This window comes from Manacus candei, unplaced genomic scaffold (genome assembly GCF_025592945.1).
Source record: "Manacus candei isolate 608988 ecotype Guabito, Panama unplaced genomic scaffold, ASM2559294v1 h1tg000057l, whole genome shotgun sequence".
Taxonomy (NCBI): Eukaryota; Metazoa; Chordata; class Aves; order Passeriformes; family Pipridae; genus Manacus; species Manacus candei.
In genome coordinates this window covers 11,244,552-11,266,348 of record NW_026138105.1, presented here as the reverse complement: position 1 = coordinate 11,266,348, position 21,797 = coordinate 11,244,552, and the positions used below count along the sequence as shown (strand labels likewise).

At 47.2% G+C, this 21,797-nt stretch overlaps 1 protein-coding gene across 1 annotated transcript; it reads right to left on the bottom strand.

Annotated features, from left to right (window-relative positions):
* Positions 1–1,588: 1,588 nt before the first annotated feature.
* On the bottom strand, positions 1,589–16,764 carry LOC127478018 (DEP domain-containing mTOR-interacting protein-like). Its single transcript, XM_051803145.1, has 9 exons — positions 16,523–16,764; positions 10,480–10,658; positions 7,296–7,419; positions 5,840–6,018; positions 5,029–5,214; positions 4,524–4,664; positions 4,188–4,258; positions 3,011–3,115; positions 1,589–1,854 (listed from the first exon to the last, which is right to left on the bottom strand). The coding sequence occupies exons 1-9, from the start codon at positions 16,606–16,608 to the stop codon at positions 1,726–1,728; spliced, it is 1,200 nt and encodes a 399-aa protein (XP_051659105.1). The 5' UTR covers positions 16,609–16,764; the 3' UTR covers positions 1,589–1,725.
* Positions 16,765–21,797: the final 5,033 nt, after the last annotated feature.

The following is a 21,797-nucleotide window of genomic DNA, read 5'->3' as shown; positions in this document are numbered from 1 at the left end:
TCAGATTTGCTACAGTTTACTTTAAAAGTAGGAGAAGGTGAGAAAGGAAAAAGCACATTTCTCCTGTGCTTCACTTCGTGGAATTCAGATGCAGAGCTAAAGATTCCTGCTGTGTTTACATCTGAAAAATCTGGACCTGTTTCCATGCTTGTGTTCAGGTTGCTGCTTTCTGGTCTGCCTTTCCCAAGGTGCCCACACAATGCCTGGATTTGACCTTAGTTCAAGTTGAACACACCTCGGGTTAAACCTTTGGGCCATCGGGGACACCCAAACGCTCCCTGAAGAGAATTTAAAAAACAAAAAGGCAGATTGAGGCTGCTTTATTTGTGCACTGAATGGCTACAAATAACAACTGGGAGTGTATTGACAAACGGCTGAGAAGATGGTCTGGTTTCACTTAGGGGCTGGAGGGACCCCAGTGGATTATCAATGCAAACATCTTGCCTGCACCATGTTCCAGGAATGCTGAGCTCCAAGTAGTCCTATTACTTCGGCACCAGAACTGGGGGAACACATATCCCTTTATACCAAGGGAAAAAAAAAAGGCAGCCAGCAGTAGGGCAATACCTAATACACAGCTGCCACCAGATTTTCCAAGAAAGTCAACCCCACTTTAACACAAATCAAAATTACTATTTGGGGACTTTTTTGGGTTTGATTTGGGTTTTTTTTTAAGGCTTGGTTTGTGGCCAAGCTGCACGGAGAGCCCTGCCCCAAGTAGGAGTGCTGGAGATCATCCTCCCCATGCACAGCACAGCAGGCTAATCACAAGCAGGATGCTCTGTGAACTGGAAAGCAAGAAACCTCCCCGATTTCTTGTTATTACCTGTTATTCTATTTTTAGCTCACTTTCAGGGTAGTTTGCAAGGAATATTTTGCACTGACTACAAACACAGTCATCCTGCAAGCAGCAGAGTCCAGGTGGGCTGCATTTTGGTGGCTTTCACTCTTTTCTGTTCCCTCCCTGAGTCAAACTCCAACTAGGACACACTTCTGGGCACATTCTGCTTTTGGTCTCTCCTTTCCCCCACTGCCCCCCACCACTTGGTTGGTAGAAGCCTACAATATTTGGGACCTCTCCTGCCTCCACGCTGAGGTGAAGCTGATTAATTAATATAAGCATTATTAAGGGATGGGGGCACAAAAAGCACCATCATGGAAGTCTCCCCTTTTCAAGAAACAGCTGGGAACAGCAACCAGCCCCGGCAGTGAGTGTGGCTAAGCCAACAGAGTAGCAGGAGCCTCAGACTTTCCAAGGAAGCACACATTCCTGTATTCATTTCCTTATTTTCTTGACAGAGCCGATGGCACAGCTTATGGGGCCATCTGGAGAGCACATTGTGTTCTCGGTAGAGTGCACAGACAGCTCAGGGCAGCTCAGACATACTCACTGGGTATCAAACTTCTTGCTGCTTACCAGCTTTACCACCTGCCTTGCAGCCTGGCTGGTGGATGGCTTGTTCTAAGGCTTGGGTCATAAAGTGCTGAATTCTCACACTGGCACTAAAAAGGAGCTGCAAGAGCTGAGGCATACCTGAGAGCAGGGAGAGAATTTGAAGAATGTAAAAATCCAAGACTTGTCCATTATAATGTATTTATTTGAAAATATATTAAAATGCCTGGGTAACAAGTCACAGTGAATGGTCAAGCTTGGTCCCTCTACACAGTCCATCCCTGCTTAGTAGAGTGTCCTGCCTTTCCAAACAGCAGTGGGATGAGACTCCTTCATTCATCACTGGCTTCCATGACTTCCATCACGAGAGTCCGTGGTCCTGTCATGATGAGGCTGCTGATGGTCTGATAGTCCAGATGCAAAACACACGCACCATTCACTGAGAAAACAAACTGGCACACCTGCAAGAGAGGAGGGAGGGGTTACCTTCAGTCTCTTGGCACCTTATACCCATGACTGACTGGAGCCAGAGGCTGTGATGCAAATAACTTGCCTCAAAAGCCTTGAAACCCCAAAGCATCACCACTCCACAGCTACACTGATATCACAGCGCTACAATCACTGTATCATAAAAATGGGACCAAAGGGATTTAGACTGTGAGCTAACAGAGAAAAAAAGACTCATTTATGAGCAGTGGTTCATTTCACAGATGGAAATGAGGCACAATATTAACATCTAGCAATTTGGTAGCAAATGAGATTAGGTAAAGAGAAATTAACTGGGCTCTTGAGTAAATGAAACAAATTCATCCATCCCCTCCGAATCCTGCCTGAAGCAAACAAGGAGTCACACTCTGCCTCTGAAGGATCCCATTATTTCAAATATCCATGTGACTTTAGACTTATATCAGCTTGTAGAAATGATTTTCTCTGGCTGCTGGGGTCTTTATAGGGAACTGGGAAACTCAACATTTCTTTCATGCATGCCTAAAACCCTATAGGTGAAACTCATACATGCCTGGGCCCAAAACGAGTTTCAAGATCTCAGTTCATTTCACTTGAGCTGGAAATACTGGAAGTTACTTGATGAATCAAATCAAGGTATCAGTCTAAGGTTATTCAGCTTTCATGCACATGGAAAAAAGTTCCATGTAGAACTCCATTGCTGATAGCAGGGAAACAAAATGTGTTGCATCTCAGGAGCTGTGAGAGCAGGTGATCCAGGATAAAACTCTGTTCCTTCCCTGCTTCACTGGGAAATCACTGGAGCTGAACTGGGAATTCTCTGCTTTGCTTTCAGCAGCTCAAACAGTTTTGACAGCTCCAAAGTCTACCATGGGGATGGTTTAGTTTTGAGAGAGTTTTTTGAGTTCTAGCTGCCCACAGCCCCTGTTCTGCCCTGGCAAAGGCAAATCCTCCTCTGTGCCACCGCACAGGGTGCACTTTGCCTGCAGAGGTCATCCTTCCCTCCACCTCTCCCACAGCTCCATGTGCCGACTCCACAGGTCTGATCTCCACTGCAGGAGGTGGGGTTATCATGGAGGATGTGTTCAGCCCAGAAAGCTCAAACAGGACAGAAGTCTTGCCTCCAGTTAAGTCACCGTGAGGAAGAAGTACCTTCATCCCTGCAGCAGCAGCAGGTCCTCCTGGGTCCACTGCCTGGATGTGGCAAGGTCTTCCTCCTCGGACCACAAACCCCCAGCCCACTGCATCCCCCACGATCTACAAGCAGAACAAAAGGGTTTTAAAAACCAAGGAATGGGCTGGACAGAGGAGATGCAACAGTTCCCAGAGAGATGGAGAGCTCATGATCGTAGTCTCTTCTGGGTGGGAGAGAAAGGGTTGTGCTCCAGTGAGATGCAGAACTGGTTAATTGCTCTCTGCAAAGCTGCTTTGTGATTAATATTCCCTGCCAGCAAGAGCAGAAGAGTGAAGCACAGGCAGCATTAAGCTGAAGTGCGAGGCATGCACCGAGAGTGTGCTGAGAACATCTCCAGAGCACGCACACGGTGCCTTTTCCTTGGCACAGCAGAGCATTTCCAGGGTGGAAGTAGCCCCTCTTGCCTTTTCCACTCTGATCTCAGTCTATCAGAGCAGTTTGCTGTAGTACTGCGGCCCTCTGATGTGACTAAAAGAGAAAAGGAATTCCCAAGAGACTTTGCACATCACCCATATAAATAAATAACAGCAACTGCAGAGCTAAGCAGGAGGAAATGAGCCATGAAAGGCCCAGGCTGGCAGAGTTGAAGGGCAGGGCAAGAGCATTCAGGAGGAGAATGAACAGCACGTCCTCATACGTGCCATGCTAATCACCAGCTTTATTTTTCTTAGTATGGGTTGGATTGGAATGGACCTTAAAGATCATCTCATTCCAACCCCTTGCCATGGGCAGGGACACCTTCCATTCAACCAGGTTGCTCCAAGCCCTGTCCAACCTGACCTTGGACACTTCTAGGAATGGGGCAGCCACAGCTGCTCTGGGCAACCTGTGCCAGGGCCTCACCAAAAAAACCCCTCCAAAATGGGAGGTTTTTCCTGTCCAGGAAACATTGTCTTTCCTAATCTACCCCTTTAATATACATTAAACTTTTGCAGGGGCTGAGCACATTTTCACCCACAAGAATAAGTGAAGACATTTCCCCGCTGAGAGTCACCAACCAAAAGCCAGGATGATGTGACAGGCAATCAAAGTTATAACACAGAGAGGTCAGAGCAGCCAACAGAAAGCCATCCAAGCACAGGCAGGGAGCTGGATACTGATGGATTGGCAATGCCATTCACAATGGTCACTCACAGTCAGAGTTTTCTTGACATAAGGGGCCCCAGGGGACAGGAGCTCTTCGTTGGTGACGGGTCTCTTTAACACTAGAGCAGAAGGTGACAGATTCTGTCAGAATCAAGGGGTTTGTACTGTAAAGTGCATAACAAGGCAGCCTGGGGATTACCCATTCTGCACACAGAACTCCTTGCATTCATCTCAGGGTTTTTCCAAACACTTGCACAACTTTTTAAATCACAAAGCACAGGTGAGGCTGACCCTCTCCTCTTGAAGAGTTGGGGTTGAGCGAGCCTGTGCCCTGAAGGAATGGATGTATCCCATGTAACAACAGGGCAATGCAGAAGCCCAGACCTGATTTGGGGTTGCACTCGGCCACAGGAGGGAATACCAATGTAGGAGCAGCACTGAAGTAGGGGTTGGAATTTCCAGAGAGGGAAGTGATGCTACTCCTTCGAACTGCTGAGACAATTTTGATCTCCTTGTTGGTCTGGACTGAAAGAGGCAGAAATAACAATTACTCAAGAAGGAAACAGCCTAGTTTAAAATAACAAACTTCACCCCCAAGCCTGACCCACACCTGAAAGGTAAGCACCCGCTGAAGATGGCATTTGAGCTTAGAAAGAATAAATCCAACTTCAGAGAAAGATCTAGAGCTGAGTTGATGCTAAGCTGAGTTATTTTCCTGGGGTGGAGCTGTGACAGAGATTGCCACTGTGTTGTGACATCCACCACAAAACAGTTGGATGGGGGGTCACATGTCTGGAGGGACATCCTACGCTCTGCTGGAGCAACACCCTTGGACACTCTGGTAATGTAATCCTTGCTTTCACACCCCTCCACAAACACATCCAGTTACCAGAGAGAAAGCTGGTGTTGCCTGGGTCCGGGTTGAGCTTGCGAAGGCAGAAGGGGCTGTCGGGGCTCTCGGAGAGGGCACGAGAAGAGTTCTCATTGAGCAGCTCTGTGAGACGACGACGCCGGCGGAAGTTGATCCAGAAGTGGTACAGGATGTCACTGTCAAAGAAGTGATGCCGATTGGAGACTAGGAGAGAACAGGGGAGGAGGGAGAGGCTGAGGGGGTGCAAAAAACATGTAGCAAATATCCTGAGTGACCCCACTGAATTGCTTTTAGTGCCTCTGTGCTCTACTGTGGTTTTTCTGACTGTTTGAGAATGCTGCCTGCAGGGAGGGAGGGACAGCAGGGCCACCTCCCCAAGAGGTGCCATCTCCCAGGGGTGCACTTGGTGTCACAGCCCTCCACCTGCCCCTGTCCCAAGACACTCAGAGGACTTCCTGCCTTCCGAATTGCAGGTTTAATTCCGGCAGATGGTTCTGATGCCCAGCCAAGCAGAGCTAAATGTTACATCCTCACACCCCAGCCCTCCAAACCCAGGGGTGGATCCCAGGCCTGTGGCCGGCGGCTTTGAAGAACCAAAGAGCAGTAGCTCAGATTTCAACTCAAAGCCTTTGCGGGTGGTGCAAGATTGCTCCGGTTTCAAAGGTCACCAGCTCCAAACATAGAACTAAAAGGCTCCATTGCCATCTCCAAGTGGGCACTTGACCAGCACTTGTTGCATGACATGAATGGGGGTTTGTTCCTAGCACAGCCTTGACAGTTACGCTCATCCCTCGCTTTCCATCCCAGCTCCGGCCAGACCCTTGCTCACCATGCTGAATGATCCCATGCTCCAGCAGTGCTTGTCCCAGCTCCACGGCTTCCTGTCTGTTTTCTACTTCTCCCTCCTGAACGAGCCAGTCGACCATCTCACAGCCCAGGAAAGTCCTCTGGTACTTCACCGAGTTCTCCTCTCTCACCTTCAGAATTGACTCTTCCACGCTCACCAGCCTGGTACAGAGGTGGGACAAGGCTCCCGTGACACTGCACATCCCTGCCATCCCTCACAGGAGCTGCAGCCACACAAAGCAGTGACACGGCTCCCATGATGCTGCACATCCCTGCCATTCCTCATGGGAACTGCAGACAGACAAAGCAAGGCCAAGAGAAGCGAGCAAAGCATTGCAGCCAAAACATTGCTGCCTGGGAGCAGTGGGAAAGGAGGGAGGAACACAGAGCTGCAGTCAGGCATCTTTATAAATCTTCATCACAGCAGAGGGAGCAGCTTCAGCAAAACCAGTTCAGCTGCCACCTCAGCTAAAGAGTGCAGGGAAAAGCAACCAAATGCAGGAAACACATGGCAGATATCCAAATGGATGGAGAAGGTGGGTTTCAGACAGCACATATTCCATCTGCAACATATGTGAGAGCAAAATCCAGTGTCTCCACGAGAGGGTGCAGCTGGCTCAGCCATGAGACAAGTTGGCTGGATGCTCTCCCCATCCCACAGACACTGCTGCAGATCAAAAGCAAAGTCCAAGGGATGCACATCTGGAGAAGGGGCACGGAGACACCCGAAATCACCACCTGCCTGGATGAAGGACTTCTCCTTCAGTGCCAGTTTGTGGCTCTGATGAGCAGGTTGTGAGGTCGTGAAGGTGTGAAGGGGCTGTTAAAGGAAACAAGTCCAGAGGGTGAGCTGAGGCTGAACCCTGGGAAGGTGGCCCAGATTTAAAGCCAGAAACAATCAACACAGGAAAACCTAAACACTTGGAGGTGGAAAGAGTTTTCTTTACTGTTTGAGAATTAGCTTTTCCATGACAAATTTTGCAAATAGATTGAGACACAGGGCCCCAGGCTCACAAGGGTGTTGAAAATCCCATACCCTGCTGACTTTGGCCACAAGTCCTAAAAGAGCTGGTGGAAGCAGTTGATTGGAGGAGAGTAGAAGGTTGCTGGGAATGGCCACTGGACATTCTAATCCCAGGAGCACTCAGATGAACTCTAGTGCTTCCCCATACAGATCCCAGAACCTGCACGTGGGCTGGAGCCCTTGGAAGCATCCGTGAGTTCATAGTACAGCTCCTGCCCCATCCCCAAGGATGGTGGTTGTCCTGCAGCTGTGGCAGGGCTCAGGAAACAGCATTTCCCAGAGGGACAGCATTGGGTACAGAGAAGGGAAAGCGAAGCCAGCAGGAGCTGTGGCTCCCAGCTGCAGAGCACCAGCAGCCAGCACAGCCAGCAGAGCACACTCCCAACACCCCAGTGCCGGGACAGGACTCACGTACTTCTCATAAAGACTCTGCCCTCGCATGAACACCTTCACATCCTTGCTGAGAGGGAAGGTCCCGTCATCCTTGCGGAAGCGGTAGAGCAGCTTGGCATCCTTGTAGTCCGAGTGCTCGTCGCAGACTGGAAGAGTTCAGGGGAGGGATGTCAGTCCGTGAGGGACAGGCAAGGCTCACACTCAGCAGGATGTTGTCTCCAGGTTCAAAGCTGCGAGGGCTGCTCCGTGTCCTTCTCCGTGCCCTTTGCACCATGGAGCAACCAGCATCCGAGCCTTCAGTCCCCAAAAAGTAGCTGCTTATAAACACCTGCAGCCCATGCTGGTGGGAGAGGTCACTCCCAATGTACAGACCTCGGGAAAGCTGGAGTTTGAGTCTGCAATTGATCCAGACACTAAAACATTCATTAGAAAAAGCAGGGATTTTTTTTCCCTCTTTTAATTTAAATGTTTAGGTTTAGACTAAAAGAGAACAAACAGAATTCCCTCAATCAACTTTTTTTAGAAAGCTGCTGCTGCTGTAAGCAGATTTGGATGACAGAGGAAAAAAACCCACACTGCATCCAAACCCCCATGAAATCACCTCTGTCTGGCAAAAATACTTGTAAGCTAAAAAATATAGTGGCATGAATTTTTCCACAGCATTTTGTGCCAACCCTGCCCAATCCATTTGTGTGGCAAACTGACCTCAAGAGAAAGTTTTCTTCAAAGCCAGATACATTCAACTGCAATAATCAAATCTGTCTGAAAAGCCTTGGTTTCATCTTGGGCATGGGCACACAGTCTGTAAATGAATGGCTGTTAAGTCCATGCAACCTTTAGCAGGTAAATATTTGGGATGCAGCTTTGAGATGAACTTGTTTGCAACACATTCCTAGACTACAAGTTAAAAAAAAAAATAAAATTATGACAAAAAAGCAGCCCAAAAATCACACACCAGCTTTTAAAAGCCAGCCTGTGTTCAGGTCCACACATCTGAAGCAAGAAGAACAAAGTTCAATGGTAAAAAAAAAAACAAAACCCACACACAAAAAAACCCAACACAAACAAACAAACAAAAACAACCAAACAAACAAACACCAGAGAAAATAATATGCCTGCAAAACAAAGAAAAATTGTCAAGGGAAAACAGAAAACCCACAAATGTTTCCTCACTAAAGTAATGTCATCCACTAGAGTGAAATTCAAAAGGCGCAAGACACTTCTTGTGAAAATTTTAACACTTTTTCCATCCTTCTGAGCAGACCAGCAAAACCACATTCCCCTTTTGGTGAGCAGCAAATGCCAAAACTTGTCAGATGATCTGGAGTTCACCATTCCTGCTGAGCAGTTGTCTCGGATGAAATCAGGACGCTAAAGCCGGTGAGTCATCGAGCAGGAGGGCAGGATAAGGTTGTTTGAACAGTGAAAGTTTGCATCCTCATAACTCCAAGGAGCAGCCATTCTGATTGCATTGCAATCAGGAGTAGAACTTAAAGCCTTACAGGACTGTGCCCATAGAAAACCAAAGCACTTTTACTATTTAAAGACCATTTTCAATGTGTTTTCAGCGTGTAATGGAACCAAAGCTCAAACCACATCAGACAATTAAGAGGAAGCACAATGATCTTCACGAGATAATTATCATCTGGATCCCAGCAGAGAAGAGGACAAACAGTTTAGTCAGGTAATTGCCAAGCACCCAGAGCAGTGCTGCATTAGCAGGCAGCCTTCTTTCCACAGGGCTAACAAAAATTAATGGACAAAAAGCGAGTTGGAAAGTCAACTTCTGTGTCCTGCCAGGAATTATTACAGAGGCAGGATGGGCACATCCCAGTCAGCAATCAAAACAACACTGGCACCCAGTGCTGCACAGGTTTAATTAACTAATGGACTTATTTGAAATTGTCAGCTGGAGAGATGGAAAATTAATCAGCTTTAGGTGTTAATGGTTAACTGAGAACTCCCTGCTTCAGCTTTGTGCTTTTGTGATAAAGCACAGCAACAGTCTATTTTTATTCAAGGCAGTTTAATGTAAAGCAAGTAGCAGATGGCAATAGAGAGTGTTTGCATTGCAGTGGTCAAAGGCAGCTGTTTCTGGACCCTGGAGGAGAGAGGGGAAGAGAGGACTGGATTTGGTGTGGTCATTGCTTCTGTCTCCTCAGCTGCATCCTCGTGTGACAAACCACCCCCCAGCTCCAGGTTACCACATCTCCTGTCCCAAAGACCTGGGAACAAGAGAGCTCAGCCACAGCCCTTCCCACCGATGGCAAAGGTGTCCAAGAGCTATTTGATAATCTGGGACTTTTGTTCCTGACTGTGCCTGAAAATCACATGGAGAGAAACTACCTTTTGCCAATCTGAAGCATTTGTTTTCTGTTGTTATATTGGGATCAAGGGCTGGACCTTGGGGATTGCTCTGCAGCTCAGAGACAGGCACAGAGGTCAGTACATGACCTGAGTTAATCCAGAACTCCTGAAAGTTCCAAATAAATTTTAAAAAGAAAAAAACCTGAATTACTAAGAGCTGGGCTTCAGCATCAAGCTGCCTTCTCCCCTGTCCCCATCCTTTTTTTTTTTTTTTTAACAAGTTCCATGAACAAGCCTTTGAAACACACTTAAATCCCAAGAGAGGCATTCCTACAGGATTGCTTCAGCTTCAGGTTCACAGGTACCAGATTACTTTTGCTTGGAGTGATGTGGACTCCACAGCCCCACTTGTCCCATCATGGGGAAACTGAGGAACTGGGCTCTTATGGAAAGAAAATTAATTTTTCTGCAGATGTGAAGTGTGTGCTGTAATTCAGCTTCCACTTCTGCATGACACAAACATGAGCCAGACCGGCTGCTGTACAAACACCCACCTGGCTGGATACAGGACAATGCAGGCCAGGTGTTACTGAACTTGCTTCCAAATGGGAGACACTTCAGATGCCCTTTTACCAGCACACAGCCCAAGCCCCTTTTCTGATGGGCAGGGAACTGGCACGTTCCCCAGAGCAATGCACCATCACACGGATCCAGCCCCATACAGCCTCCTGCCTACCCATCCTCTCCCAGCTTCTCTAGGAGAGAAGCTTCTTCCCGTAGGAAAGTGGTGGGCAGGGACCTGGCCACACTTCCGTATCCTGGGCTGACGGACACACGGTGAGCAGACACACAGACACCTCCCTGAGGGGGCTCAGCAGGCAGCAGAGACACCCACACACCGTGATGGATGATGTAGTGGTCCATCAGCTTCTGCATGAGGCGGATCCCGGTCTCCCGGTCCGGCGCTTCCTTGTGGTCGATCAGCCAGTCCGTGAGTTCCTTGGCCACGAAGCAGTTCGGGTACGTCTGGAGGTGGAAACGTCTGTCCTTGATGAGCTTCCCATCGTGGAGGCGAAGCCTGGAGGGAAAGGCAGCCACTGAGCACAGCTGGTGTCACAGGGGAATTGGGTCTGACTGCCCAGCATCTGTCCAGCTTGGAGACACTGCTGATGAGTTGGGACTTCTGGCAACCACCCAGAGACTAAAAAATTCAACCAAACCCCTTGGCATTGCAAGACTGGATTAGTCAATCCTAAGGAGCCCTTCCATCAGGCCCTTCTCTCCTCTTGTTACTATGCAGGTTATATAATTGCCTGCATCAGGCATAGTCTGACCCACACGTGTCTTTTTGCTCTAAGCAAGCCTCTAAAAGACACACAGCAGCAAACCAGAGGGGGTGAAGAGGGGACAAAACTCAGGAAAAAAAATAGCAGTACGTATATTTGTCATCTTGGCACTGTTCTGTGTCTAGTTCTCCTTCCCCATGACCATGAAAACAGGAATAAAGATGCCCCCAGGACAAAGTCTTAGTTCATAGCTCCAGGTGGGAGCAGTAACAGGAGCCTTGGTTTCTTCTGTCAAAGCAGCGAGTGCCAGGTGGATCCCATCACTACCCGCTAATCCATGAACCACTAATCCACAGCAACAGTGGACAACAGTCCTGACATTTTCTGCTTCAGAGTGGGATTGACTGGGACAGAGTTTGCCAAAACAACAACCTTCCTATCCTGAAAACCCCGATGTTATGGCTAGTCTGCAGCTCTGATGGAAAGATATATATGGGCAAAAGTACTCAGGTGAGCATGGCTTTGACTTTCAAAAGGACTTTAACAACTGAGCAAGCCACAAGGCACAGAGTTCTTCTGTGTTCCAGCCAAAGCCAACCCAGTCTGGCAGGAGATCTGTCCAGGGGCCAAAGTTCTGCCCTATAGTCATGACCGTTCCCAAAACACCAACCCTGGAAAATGCAGGCTGTATGCAGCAGGCTCAGAAGGGAGATGTTAATTAAACTTCTCTGTAACTCCAGGATGTTTTTGGTTTCAAATTATTCTCCTCAATTCCTGGTTTTGCCCTGGGCCAGTGTATTTTATTAAGGCATTAATCACTGCAGCCTTTCGTTATTTCATGCCTTGAGTTCTTTTGTTCTTTGTGGAAAAGTTCTGTGTACAACACAGCATGCTGGACAACAGTTTTAGGTACCATATGAGAAGTTTAAGTACCCTAAAAATCTGTCAGATAATAATGGATTATCCTCTACTGTAGGATTTACAAATACTAAGGTCCTAAAAATCTAAAGATAAAAACTTCTTTGAGATGAAAAATCAGTAATTGATTATTGCAGTTAATGCTGAGGCTACTACAAGCCAGTATGATTAACAGAAATTTTTAGACCTTCCTGGAAATTCAAAGTTTAAACCAAAGATTCGTGCAGAGCCAGCTCCTGGCCTTGCCTTTGGCAGACCTCCCTCAAATCCTGAGGTCTATATTGAGCATTTCACTCTTTACCTGGAAGGCTCATTCCCACAGGTGACCAGAACTCATTCTGAATACGGATTTTACCCAGAAAGAACAGTCCACTGACAGTTGCCTTGCTATTTTTAGAGGTTTTGTCTTTTTCTTTCCTTTATTTCGTGGTCCACTGTCAAAGTGCAATCAGGCACAGCCAGCAGTGACTACAAACAGGCTCCCCCTCCCTCTGCTACGGGGAAAGACACAGTCAATTTTATATGCTTTCTTTCCTTTGCAATTAGCAAGTGGGAAGGCACTTTAGAGGCATGTTTGGTAGAGATAAGAAATGTTCCAAGAGTGCTCTATTGCCATAAAGAGTCTGCAGGACTCCATAAACATTATATATAGAGATATATACACACACACATATATATACATTTATATATATACACACACTCAGACATGCCTTTCACATAAAATAACACATAGACACACAAGGCCTGAATCATTGGGAGAACACTATTTCCCCTATAGATATTTTTTTAATCATGTTTCAGAATACGGAAAAAAAAATTCAGAGGTCTTGCAGAAGAAAAATTAAAGAAAGGAAAAATTATTTCCAACAAACAGTGCTGCTAGCACCTAAGATTTAAAAATAAAAATAAAAAATGCATTTATTCTGAAACTATCCTGTTGGGGGAAATTGTCAGGACAGGAGTTAGGTGGTATTTCAGCACCTCTGGAGCAGCAGCACGTTGGAGCTTTGTGGGCTGTTTTAAGCCTGTGACAAGTTTTCCCTCTGTCCCACAGAGCCAGGGCAGCGGAAAAGGCACGACTCGAGTGTCCTTGTGCTCTTTTCACTTTCCTCTTGTTTACTGTTTCCTGTCAACTCTGAGGAGACAAATTTTGTCCTTCAGACACAGGATGTAACAGCAACTGCGTCTTCCAGCAGCTCTTGTATGATGGTAAAACAAAGTATGACTGGGTTATAATCATGCTTACAGATTAAAAAAAAAAAAATTAAGGAAATATATATAATGCAATATTATGAGTTTTCTAGACAGCAAAATCTACCCTGTGAACATATTATTTCTCCAAAAGGAAAAAAAAAAAGCAGAATAAAACCAGGATAAAACACTTCCTGGAACATGGGAATGGGCTCTTATGAAACGCTCTTGGCTTGGCAGTCAAAGCACTGCTTCCATGTGCATTTGCTTTGCTTTGGTTGTGTTGGGTAAGCAAATTGTTTCTCTGTCAAGGTCACTACAAAGCCATCATTATTCATCCTTGTGTAACCTTGTTGAAAGGGACATCCACAGCAGTGCCAACAGAAGAGAAATAAACTCTCCATCACCTCCGTGTAAACAGACCTTGAGCATCTCAAATGCCAAGGTGGATCTTTCAAGGATACTAACTGCAGTTCACATTCCCAAAGCAGTTCAGCACTAATGAATGGCCTTGGAAAGATGCCTCATCCAAAGGATCTTTTTTGTTCCTATTTTCATAGAAAAAAAAAACGAACAAAAAAAACCCCCAAATCAGCTAAGTGCTCACTAAAAGGTAACAACAGCCACAAGAGAATCTCTGCAAAACAGCTGCTGGAGAGGCACATTCAGGTGACACAGGCACTGCAAACAGTTTGTTGCACCCCCAGTCTGCAAAAGCACCAGTACATGTGGGAAGAGGGGAGAGCTTTGCCTGCCTGTGGCAGCCCAAAGTGGTACAGAGATGTTTTCTTTTCCTGCTTGTATTTAAAACAGACCAAAATCTCAAAAAGAAACCCCAACAAGCACAAGTCTATTTCCCAGTCCTTGCTTTTACTCAGCTTTTAGTGCTGAAAATTTAATAATTGACTTCTAAAAGTCATTCTGGCTATGTAGTATCATCTTCTGAATAACATTCACTGCTGCATCAAGCAGTGCCTCACGATTCTTCAAGGAACACATCCCCACTAGAAGAGATACAAGTCCAACAGAGAACCACCAAAACTCCGGCAGACCCAAGATTTTCGGGCAAGAATACAAATTTTTGCATGTTCAGCTACACATCTTTAAGTGAGCCCAATTTCCAGAGCATCAAAGCATGAACACTTTGTTTCACAGCATCGCAGTTTGATTATCCAAATAAAACACTTGTCACCTCTGAAAACTTGGGACAGTGGCTGAAATCACAACTTTGTTCTTCATAGGAGAAAGCATTCATTGTCCTCTCACTTTTTCTGTGGAAGACATAAATTTTCTGAGTATATTTTATGTTTAAGAGTGATTAATGCAGCTTAACAGAGTTATTAGAGCCCAGCTGGTTCACTTGACCATGGGAATACCCAGGTGAGAGTGCACAAGGGCTTGTCCATACTTGAGAGTCTCTGATTACAGCAGGGTGTGAATGCAAAGCGTGGAAGCTGTTCCAGAATATTTCTGTGCAGATAAGCCATTTGTTGCAATTAGAAGTGACTAATTGGGCCTCTCTTACAGAATGCCACCCAGGAACACACAACGCCCAGTAAAACTGGTGTGATTTTCATGTAAGTTTATATGTCTGAAACAAGAAGACTGGCAGCAGATGTGAGGAATGAGCCCAAGACAGCAGTCCTCTCAAACTCCAGACCAGAATATCAATTAGAATTTTTATTTTCATCTTTTTAGTGGAGGGAGACTCAACACCCAAAACTCCTCTCCCCCTTAAAAGACCAAACAGCAGCATCCTCATGGAAGCAGAGAGAACCTAGCAGATAGAGAGCCCAAACCACACTGGCCAATCTCCCCTCTCTTCCTTTGGGATCCATTTCATTCCCAGCCATCCCCACGAAGCATTCCCTCACCCTTCCCTCGTGCAGCTATTTCTGGCTGGGAAACACATCCTGACACTGAACAGACTCATCCCTCTGGCCAAACCAAACTCGGAGGGATTTGCAAACTTGCTGGGAAGACAAAGAACTGTAAAGATGGAGCAAAGGTTTGTTTGACTAAATGTGATAGTGGGGAGGCAGGGCAGGAAGTGGAGAACAGGGAAAAACAAATGTTTGATATTTCATGTAGATGCAACAATGTTATTTGCTGATGGAGGTTTACAGAGTCAGGGCAGCCTGCAAGGCTCCTTCACATGCTTCTGTATTCCATCTGTGGGGAAAAGCAGGGGGAGAACAACATGGATATTTAGCCATGTCCATCTGCTGTTGTCTGAGACATCATCCAGCCTCTCTGCCTCAGCTTCCCCATTGCTATGCATTGGAAATCCAGGTCCCAGGAAGATTCATACCACTAACTACTTACCTGCCAGGCTGTAAGATCCTCCAAATAAATATTAAGCATGTTCTTCATCACTCAGTTCTCCTTCTAGCCAGGGGTTCAGGGAAAGAGGAGCCCAGCTGCAGGCTGGTGTCCATCTCTTCACCCTCCTCCCCAGGTTTCATACCCTGTGCTGGCCAGGGTATGAATACCTGATCCCTTCCTTTGGCCCTGGCTATAGGACTCATTTTAAACCTCAGTCACCTCAGATTAGTAAAATACTGAAAATATAAATAAGACAGAAATATGAATAAACTTTCCCTGCCACTTTGAACACTGGCTGTGTTTTCAAGATGGGGCCCCAGTCCTTAGCTGGAAGTTATCAGTCCTTGATACAGTGCAAATAATAAAGCTAAAGCTAACAGTACTCTCTGAGAATGGACAACAGAGCAACACCAAGCTAATTTTAGGAATCTGATGCTAGCAAAAATCAAACCCTGGGCTATTTACATTATTCAAGGATATATTTCCTAATTTCCACCCACATTTCAAAACAAACCAGAATGGCTCCAGATACAAACAAGCACATTCTGCTCAAGAGCTAGGAAAGCCCACAGTCACATGCTTTGAAGCAAGTGAGGGTTCTGACCCCAGATGCACAAGGAACACGCTTTCTGAGCCACACAGGTTTTCTTGCATAGAATAGATTTTTGTTTTCATAGGAAAAAATAAATCTCAGAAGCTGCTTAAAAGCTGGGACTACAAACCAGCAGAAGTTCCCAAAAGTGACTTTCAAGAGAGGTAAGATCCAATTCAGGCACATGGCACTCAGGAGATGCCCTTCCAAGTCACCCCAAAGTCCAAGCATCCCCAGAAGTGATGCTGACCCCATCCAGGCAGGGACCAGGGACCTTGGGGGAGCTGCTCAGTGCCAGCACACCATGCTCTGCACTTGGGGGAAGGTGCAAAGGGAGAAAAAAAATTGTTGCCACCTCAACCCACTTGCCAGTTCCTGGTACCTGGAGCTGAATTGCAGGAGATGCCACAGAGGAGCAGCAGGACAAGATAATGTGGGAAAGGACCTGGCTCAACGCTGGTTTGGTGGGTGAAGGAAGGATCAGCAGGTACTGGGGAGGGGGCGATACTGATACCTGGGGGGAAAGTGCTTGCTCAGAGATAAAGCTTTGAGCCTCCTGCTGACGGGATAGAGCCCATAGCCCCGGATACAGCCCTGCCCCAGGCTGGAGGAGGACCCCACACCTCCTACCTCAGCTGCTCTCCAGCAATCATCACCTCTGCCCGGTAGTGCTGCTCGGTGGCTTTCTTCTTCAGGCTGCTGCTCAGGCTCTCCATGCCGGGCTGACGGCGGGCGGCGGTGGGAGATGCTCCCCATGGGATGCGGCTTGGGAAGATTCGGGCCCCCAGCGCCGTCCCCGGCCGCTGGCAGGGTGCAGGTTGGCAGCCTGAAGTTGCTGAGTCCTGCTCCCCGCCTCTCCTTCCCTCTCGGCAGGCTTCGGAGGAGGAGCCTGTTGCAATCCGAGCCTGGCTCTGCGGGCTTCTCACCCGCTGGCTCCAGCCAGGCTTGGGCTGGGAGCCGGGAAGGTGGCAGGGATGCTCCCAGCAGGCTGCGACAGCGTCCGCTCTGCTCGCTCCGGAGAGGTAACTCCGGCAGGCTCCGGGCACACGCGGGTTGGAGGATGAGTGGTTTGGTCAGCCATCAGACGGACAAAGCACTTCCTTCCTTAGGCTGTAACTACCCTACAAGGGTTCAAGGTGTGCCATTCCCCAGCACGAGCCAAGTGCCTTGTTCTCATCCTCCTCCCCGAGGACTTCCTGCCTCTCCCCAGGGTGGGATGCATCCAACACTTTCTAAAAAGGGAGTTCAGAGCAGCTTGAGCCATTCCTCAGTGCAGCAGCCATCACATGGATGGCTGCTGGATGGAGAAGCACAGGCTGTAAGGAGCAAGAGCTGGCAGTGATGAGTCTGGGGCTCTGCAGGTGCCAAGCTGACACCGGATACCACCTTTAAAACCTGCCTCCAGGCACTGGTACCTGCTTAGCTGCTACCAGGCATTTCCATTACTTGAGGTACTTTCTACAGGCCAGAGCTGACCTAAAAGTGACAGTGAGCAGCAAAGAAATGGGCAGAGGAAGTGGGATGTGGAGATGGTTAATTACATCCATCATTACCATCAGATTCATCTGAAATCAGATTTCCATTAGTTAAAGCAGGAGTGAAAAATATTGGCTGGCATAGAAGATCAAACCTCAGAAACACTGAAGAAACCTACCAAAAGAGTGTGTGGAGAAGACAGGAGCGAGGGAAGGGAAGGAAATTTTATCAGCTGAGGAGTTTCTACTTCAGTTTGAAGCCTGATAAAGCATTAGTAAACTAAATGCTGTCTTTAATTAGTTCATCTTTAGCAGCAATTCATAAGCCACCAGTGAGTTAGCCAGTACCTTCATCAGCACAAGCAGACCCTTCCAGGCTTATGTTCCATAATACTGCTAAATCCAACAAGCCTGGGTTAGGGATTTGAGGAGCACAGCACAGAACAGCCAGGGCCAGAAGGAACAGGAGACACAGGGTAAAGGCACGGCAGTAACTGCAGGCACACTGGTCTTCCTAAATCCAGCATCACTGCTGGTTCTCTGCTGCTGGAGGAGCAGCAAAGGTGCAGCTCAGGGGCTGGACAAACCTCGCTCCCAGCAATCCTGTCCAAGCCAAACACCCACTGCAGCCTGGCCATGCAGGGAGCAGCAGTGATGGGCTGAGCCAACAAGGCTCCCTCTATCCAGACTATCCCAGAGCACACTCTCTCCCATGTGCTGCTGTTCATGCCAGGCCATAAACGCAGGGGAACAGGCTCCCCTTGTGCACACAGCAGGCTCAGCTGGCAGCCCTGGGGCAGGCTCAGGACGGCTCCTTGAGTCCCCTCCAGCAGCAGCAGTGCCGGTGCTGGTGTGTCTGTGCCAGGCCTGAGGTGCTCCCGGGGCAGGCACGGGAGCAGCATCCTTCATTCCCAACATAAATGCCGTTGGGGGAGATCCCCAAGATCCCCAGACCTGCCCATCTCATCACTCCCCGTATTGCTTCAGCTAGGGAAAAATTGCTGCTCTCTTAATCATTGCATAATAAATATTTTCCTTAAAAAAAAAAAAAGAAAAAGAGAAAAAGAAAAGAAAAAAAGAGACACTCAGCTCCAAGCCTGAGAGTGTTTTACTTTTACAGTAAAAAGGTAAAGGATTCCAGCTCTTACCAGCTTCTTTCCTGAAAGACACAGGAGGAAAAAAGCTTATTGCTCCCATAAATAACCTTGTAAAATGTGCCCTTTAAATTAGACATTAATATTTCTACTTAAGCTGCAAAAACAAGGAAGAGAAGCTACTAAAAATATATTATCTCCCATTCTCAAGTCTGGGAAGCACTTCAGTCAAGAGAGCAGAGAGAGGGCACAGCAGCCAGTGATATCCAGAGCTGCTGAGGATTGTGGAGCTGTGCTCAGAAAGCTGCCTGTGGGCATGACAGGCAGATAGATGGACTGAAACTTCTCCTGAGAGGACAGAGGACCACTGTAAACCCACAGCTGTTAAAGAGAAGATGACTGTGGAGTAGCTGTTTTCCCAACAAGGACTCGACCAAGCTCATAACATAAGCTAGTAGGCTTGAGACAAACTGGAGGATGGTTTTTCCCCTTCAGCAGCATAAAATTAAATTGTGCAAGTTGCCATCACTTGATATAAAGCCTCAAAACCTAATTGATTTTAAAAAAGGACACTAGGTAAATTCATGCAGGACATGGTATTGGTATTGAACAGGGAAATCCAGATGGTTTCTTCTGTCTTCACTGGTGGAAGCTGCAAGAATATGTTAGTGGAGAGGTTACTGGCCATTTCTCCTCCTCTTTCCCTGATTTCTGTTACTGGTCCACATCAGAGCAAGGATCCAGGCCTGGAGGAACTTCTGCTCTCCACCAGCAAAACACTCCAAATGTCACAACCTGAGGGGTTTTTGCACTGACATTTAGAGGGAAGAGCATGTCTTCAATTCAGGAGCAAAGCCATGTTAAACCGAAGCCCTGTGCCCCGTGCTCACAGCACCGAGCTCTTATTCAACCTCAGCAGTGCCCTTTGCAGATTTGACACCTTTCATCCCAAGCAATTTGTGTCACTGAAGGGAATGTAGGGAATACACCCTGTAAATTGCTGTTAATGCCATCCTAGAGGTGACAGCATTTCAGGGCTGGGAGAAACAATCCCTAGATATGTGTCCCTCACTCCCCACACATGAAGGGATTTATCAGCTCCATCTACAGATGAAAAGAGCCATTCACAGCATGGCTTTGGAGTCTAAGCCACAATGAATTGCAAGCAGCACTGCAGAGTCCCTTCATCTAGCTCTCCCCTCCAGAGGGAGTGTCTGAATTTTCCTGTTTTGATAGATTAGGAAGTAGTTGGACTCATTAAGTGTCCAGAAAAGATAGAGGCACCTCTGGGTACAGCCATGTACCTTGGTCTTCAACTCCCAACATTGTTACAGCAAGTAGAAGGTCTAGCTCCCACTGATTTTTTATTTCTTTTTTTCCTTCTTTTTTCCCCAGCAGGGTTGAGGAAAAGACAGGAGGGAATTAGATGAGTTTGTTTTGACAAGCTGTAAAAAGATTAAAAACCTGTTTGTAAGGCTTGCCAGGAGACAGCACAGAGGACACTGTGAGCTTTCACAGCCGTCCTTGTCATTGACTGTAATGTTTGCCTTAGTCCTTTGCCTAAATTTTGTCCTCCCTGTGGCAGTTCAGGCTCTGCATTTCAAGCAGAGAGCTGGAGAAATCTCCCGTGTAGGGCAGCAGAGTCTGGTAACAGAGAGATTCAGATTTTTCCTGCTCTGAGCTGGCACATCTAACGCCAGCAGTTGGCAGCCAGCCATCACTTCTCACCCCACACACCAACTTGCATTTAGCTTGAGCAAAAAAACCCTAAAAAATTTAAAAAAGGAGTTCACAGCCAACATCAACACAATAAACCCCCTGATTCTGCAGGGCCCATGTTTTCTCTGAGCGAGACAGCCCTTCCCTGGCCAGCTGACACTGAGCTGTCCTTGCCAGAGGACATTTCCCTCAGGGGTAAGTCCTTGTCACCAGCAAGGTGTGCTCACCTGGGCTGGAGCCCATCCAGAGAGCCCAGCATTGTTTGGGAGCCAGGCTCTCCCTGCTGCTTTCAGAAAAGTTGTTTATATTTGGCAGTAAAGTTCACAGTCCACCCCTGGGACTATTTGCTGCTTAACTCATTGGTGTCAGTGCCACAGCAAACGCTGGAAGCCCCTTTGCATCAAACATCTCCATAAAACCCCCACTTGGAATAGCACATCAGCAATACTGGGGGCATCTTCTCTGGAGACTCCTCATCCCCAGCACCCAGGGAATGGTTTTGTAATCATAAAAGGCAGCCTGGATATTGCTGTGCACCAGGGAAATGTGCTGCACCACGGAGACCCCTCCACTTCTGTGTTGGAAGCTGCTCAGGGGACTGGTCAGCAGTGTTCTCACAGCCCAAGAAAATTGGGAAGGTTTATTACCTTCTGGTGGCAGCAAATGAGCACGTTATTCAGCAATTTCTCATTACCTGGTTATAAATCTGAGCTGGAGCTCTCTTGTCATCGAGTGTCCTTCATTTTTTTCCAGAAAAGAAATTTGGATGTTCGAGCAATATATTGCTTCTTTCCACAGAAAATAAAGACTGCTAACCCCAAGCAATCAAATGCAAGTCAAAATAATTTGGTTGGCTACAAAGTAGCAAATAGGAGGCTCTTTGTTTCCCTTAAAGTTGTAAGCAAACACACCTCAGTCATGGTTCTCCAGAACTACAAAGAATAGAACTTTAGCCTGGAAAAAAACCCATACAAACAAAGAAACAAAAAACCCAAACACTGAAAAATGAAATTCTCCCGTGATTGTATTGCTCCAGGACCCGCAGCTTTAATAAAAACACCACCAAGCACTCACTTTCATTATGAACTAAGAAAAGCTTTCATTGGGAAAAAAAAAACCAACAAAGAACAAGTGACAACAAAAGAAATGCTCTTATGCAACAAGACACGGAATCTGTGTCACCTCCACTTCCCCATTCCTCAACATTAGAACAGTTAAAACTGTCAACAGTCCTTAACTTTCAGCTCCCAAACCAGTATATGGGTGTGAGACTTTGAAGCAGGGCACATGAGTTTAGTTCCCTCCATTCACCCTAAGGGTGAGACTCTTCAATGTGTTTTTTAGGCCACTCAGGTGTTGCAGACCACTGGGATGGGGACATGGAGACCTCCCTGCCCCTGCTCTGGGACATCTCTCGAGGTGCATCTCTGCTGCTCCATCTCCACAGAAGCCTCTCAGGGCTCGATGATCTCAGAGGTCTTTTCCAAGCAAAACGATTCCATGATTCTGGGAGGAGCAGACATCAGAGCAGCACTCACAGCTCCCCAGTATGGTCTGGACACCCTGAGCTCAGTCAGGGCCCTGCCAGGTGCTGCACAATATGTGCTGTGGCCAATT

Excerpts from the sequence above, each read along its gene's own strand:
- LOC127478018 (XM_051803145.1), bottom strand. The coding sequence starts at position 16,608 with ATGGAGAGCCTGAGCAGCAGCCTGAAGAAGAAAGCCACCGAGCAGCAC. Across the intron at positions 6,019-7,295 it reads GGGCAGAGTCTTTATGAGAA|GCTGGTGAGCGTGGAAGAGT; the intron begins GTACGTGAGTCC and ends CCTCTGTACCAG. Across the intron at positions 4,259-4,523 it reads CGAGTGCAACCCCAAATCAG|TGTTAAAGAGACCCGTCACC; the intron begins GTCTGGGCTTCT and ends CTTCTGCTCTAG.